The 4,537-nt window shown below is 37.8% G+C and overlaps 1 protein-coding gene across 1 annotated transcript; it reads left to right on the top strand.

Annotated features, from left to right (window-relative positions):
• Window positions 1-259: 259 nt before the first annotated feature.
• Window positions 260-1,543, top strand: LOC107550736 (coagulation factor IX-like; the record flags this gene model as incomplete). Its single annotated transcript, XM_016232100.1, has 1 exon — window positions 260-1,543. A coding segment is annotated over one exon (581 nt), but the record flags the coding sequence as incomplete, so codon positions are not given.
• Window positions 1,544-4,537: the final 2,994 nt, after the last annotated feature.

Here is a 4,537-nt window from a genome sequence, read left to right as displayed (position 1 = left end):
TTCACTTAATTATTTTAAATTGTAAAAATATTTCACAATATTAGTGGTTTTACTGTATCAAATAAATATAGCCTTGGCGAGCATAAAACAATTCTTTAAAAAACAAACATGATCTTATATGCAACATTGCATCTCAGGTAAATGTATCTTTCTTTTCTTTAAAAAAAATATATTCTTTAGATATTTTTTTCCTGAAATTTTTACAATGGTAAGACCAGTTATTAATAATGTTACTAAACTAAACAACTATGCTTCACAGGGGAGCATGATGTCTCCAAGACTGAAGGCACAGAACAGAATCTGAACGTCACCCGTTTCATCTCACATCCCCGTTATGACTCCAAAGTAAGCCTCTACAATCATGACATTGCCTTGTTGCGGCTGCGCAACCCCATCCAGTTTACCCTAACTGTACGTCCCATCTGCCTGGGACCCATGCTCTTCTCCAACTCACTGCTGCAGTCTGGATTTCTGGCTACTGTCAGCGGCTGGGGCCGTCTGCGCTTTCAAGGCCGAAGTGCAGTGAACCTACAGAAGGTTGAGTTGCCTTATGTAGACAGAACAGTGTGTAAGGAAAGCAGCAGTGACCCAGTCACATACTTCATGTTCTGTGCTGGATACTCAGATTCTCCTAAAGACGCGTGTCAGGGGGACAGCGGAGGACCTCATGCCATGCGCTACCACAACACCTGGTTCCTCACAGGCATTGTCAGTTGGGGAGAAGAATGTGCCAAGAAAGGGAAGTACGGTGTGTACACACAGGTTGGTAACTATTATCGTTGGATACAGCACATCATGGGTGTTACCAAGGGAGTGCTGCTTAAAAATGTGGACCTATGATCTAGGATTCTCATTTTAAAATCTCATCTGCACACATGGAGTATTCAAATCTGGAGAGAAAAGATGCACTTGTTTAATCAGGTGAAATAAATACAATTAGATTGTTCGTTATCTGTAACAGATTGTAGTCATGCCCCGCCCCCAAGTCCTGGCTGGCCAATGAGATTCCATCAATAAACCCTGTGCAGCATTCATGGTTTAGTACCTTCACTGTCCCATTAGGACATTTAATAGTCCATAGACACACTGTTTTCACCTGTGGTTTAATGAAAGCTGGTATGTTATTAAGCAATATACTGCCTTGCTACATGGTTAGAACCTGCTAAGGTTTCTTGACTGAGAACTCAATCTCTCATTCAGACAGAAAGAAGAAAAAAATGTAGCCTCTCAAGCTTTGAGCTGCAACTGCCTTCAGAGGGAAAACTGGAGGAACGTGAGGGGGGTTGACTGAAAATATCTGACACTAGAAACCTACTTAAGATTTCAACAGCGTTCTTTAAGACTCGTGACCTAGTTCTGAAAATCACTGGATCTTACCCATAAACCCTGGAGGCATCAGATCACTCACATCTCACCCGTGAAAGACCCTTTCATCATTTGAGGCCAGTCTCTGGGAGATAACAACACAGTTGATGTTTATGATGTATATGTGCCTTTGACTCTAAAATGTCTAATTCTAAAAATCATTATTAATATATTTGTACTAATTAAAATATACACTACCGCTTAAACATCTGGGGTCAGTAAGATTTTTTTTTCTTTGGAAAGAAGTGCGTTACTTAAAAATTACATAACTGAGCATATGACACTCAATGACAGTTGTCATAAACATGCATAAAACCTCCTTCATATTCATGACATGTGTCATGTCATGATTATGAAGGTGTCATGTCAGTCTTATGCACACCCCTTCAAGTAAAGTGTTACCGATTTCAACAGCGTTCTTTAAGACTCGTGACCTAGTTCTGAAAATCACTGGATCTTACCCATAAACCCTGGAGGCATCAGATCACTCACATCTCACCCGTGAAAGACCCTTTCATCATTTGAGGCCAGTCTCTGGGAGATAACAACACAGTTGATGTTTATGATGTATATGTGCCTTTGACTCTAAAATGTCTAATTCTAAAAATCATTATTAATATATTTGTACTAATTAAAATATACACTACCGCTTAAACATCTGGGGTCAGTAAGATTTTTTTTTCTTTGGAAAGAAGTGCGTTACGAGGATACAGTACAGACATTGATGTTCCAAAGATTTCTATTTCAAATAAATGGTCCTGAAAAATCCTAAAAAATGTAACACAGTTTCCACAAAAATATTAAGCAGTTCTCAACATTAATAAGTAATATGTCTTGAGCAGTAAATCAGCATATTAGAATGATTTCTGAAGGATCATTTGACACTGAAGACTGAAGTAATGGTGCTGAAAATGAAGCTTTGCAATCACAAGAATAAATTACATTTTAAAATACATTAAAATAGAAAATAATATTTCACAGTATTACAGTTTTTACTGTATTCAATATATGCTCAGATCAAATAAATGCTTGGTCAGCAGACGTTGAAAAATCTTACCGACCCCAAACGTTTAAACACTAGAGTAGTTAAATAATAATACTACGTATATATTTTAGGCACAAATTATTTTACTATTAAATAGTTTTATTTAAAACTTATTTATTTATTTCAATAGGCTGTACAAATTTAAATACAATATTGTTACAATACAATAGTCAACACAGATACATTCCTTCAAAAATAATTTATAAGCCAGTCCCCCAAAAAACAAAACAAAAACAAAAAACAGGATTAAATGCTATTAGATAAAGTGAGGTCCAAAGGTCTGAGACCATTAGTGAAAATGCTTTTGTTTAGCATTACTTCTGAGTGCAAAACTACATTTACAAAATGAACTTGAAATTGATGGAAAAAACCCTGATGATCATGAAATTCTGATTCCCAGATTTTCAATGTGCTCTCAGACATTTGGACACGAATAAGCAAATATGCAAAGTTGATAGTATATATGGCTAATACAGCACAGTACAGGCAGTTGTGTCCTTTACATGGCTTGATTTTGAGTGGGTAGCTGGAGCTCCACGCTGGAAGGGAACAACTTGATAACAAAATTAATAACATAAGAGATGTGCACTCCAAAACGTCTCCTGCTGCTACACAGCTCATTTCCACTTCAAACGCTGGTATATCAAAGTCAGCCCTCCAACTGTGGGCCTGATTTAATGTAGTAAATTCATATAAGTCTGCAATTAATATTTCATTAAGCATTCTAAACAGTGGGTATATTTAATGTTTGCTGTATGATCTCCCTTAATAAGAAACCTCCATTAACACGGCTCTGATTTTGCAGCCGTGCCACACATTCAACACAAATGCGCTCTGCTCACCCCCTCATAACTCATATTTGTGGCTCCAAAGTCAACATTTACATGACGGCCCCCAGGTCTTCAAGCTGGCAGAGTAGATTCTGCATGTAAAGTGCCTGACAAGAGAATTTTACTAAATAAGAGAGGTAAGAATTGACGGCATGCAAAATTCATCCGGTTTAAAGCTGTAGAGAAACACAAAAGGCCACAAATGTGTGTGACCTGAATAAAGTGCTTATAAATATTTTTTTGAGGTAACTAGTGCACTACTGAGCAAAGTCTGCTTTAAATAAAAAGTGGGGAAACAGGCATTATGGCACTGCATGATTTGGCATTGAAGCTCTCGGGAAGAGCTCAGACTGAGGATAAATACAACAGTACAAGATAAATAACAGCACAAACAAACACAGTTTAAAAATTACGGTCCTTTATGAACAGGATGTTTTCATAGGAGAGGGTTAACCGTGAAGACAGCGACGAAGAGGCCTTTTGATGGGCCTTGATTCATTATTCAACAACTGCAAAGTCTACTGGGACAATCCCAGAGTCAGAATGTTCTAGGCTTCACCTAGTCAGGAGGACTGAAGTGTGTTTAGGCAGAGGACAGATGTTTAAAAGCGCTCTCTGGGTTTTCTGAAATGGTGGAGATCTCTTGTAAGATGTGAAATGCTTTGTCTTTTGCATTTTGGTAGCATCTGTCAATGAGGAGCAGTGCAAAAACTCTGGAATATAGGTCTAAATCCATGTAGTCACATACAGTCTGAGCTACCAAGCGTGAATATTAAAGGTCCAATATTGAACTGGGCCATTCCTTCATGGCGAGCTGAGCTTCCGTGCTTTACGATTCCCTGGGTCTGCACAGAAAATATGGCAGTATGGATTTTAAGCAAACTCATCTTTTCTGGGAACTACACTAAAAAGGCAGCGGATGTCCAAATGGACTCTCACCTCCAAGCCGGTTGGAGTGATTCTTGAGGCTTTCTCCCAGGATGCCCTGCAGGTTGGCAGTAGGGATACGGCCTTCCTGTCTGCGACTCAGATTCTTCACCAGCCTGTGAGAGTACACAGCTATACTGATTCACACCGAACCAATATCTAAATCCACTTTATATATATATATAACATTACCATTAAAAAGTTTTGTTTTTAAATTAGTCTCTTAAAAAAATAAAAATTCAGCTGACCAAGGCTGAATTTATTTGATCTAATATACAGTAAAAACAGTAATAATGTAAAATATTGTATTATTAGTACTCCAGTCTTCAGTGTCACATGATCTTACAGAAATCATTCTAATATGTTGATT

The sequence above is a fragment of the Sinocyclocheilus grahami genome, unplaced genomic scaffold (assembly GCF_001515645.1).
Source record: "Sinocyclocheilus grahami isolate Dianchi unplaced genomic scaffold, SAMN03320097.WGS_v1.1 scaffold407.1, whole genome shotgun sequence".
Lineage (NCBI taxonomy): Eukaryota > Metazoa > Chordata > Actinopteri > Cypriniformes > Cyprinidae > Sinocyclocheilus > Sinocyclocheilus grahami.
This window is presented reverse-complemented; position numbering and strand designations above follow the sequence as displayed.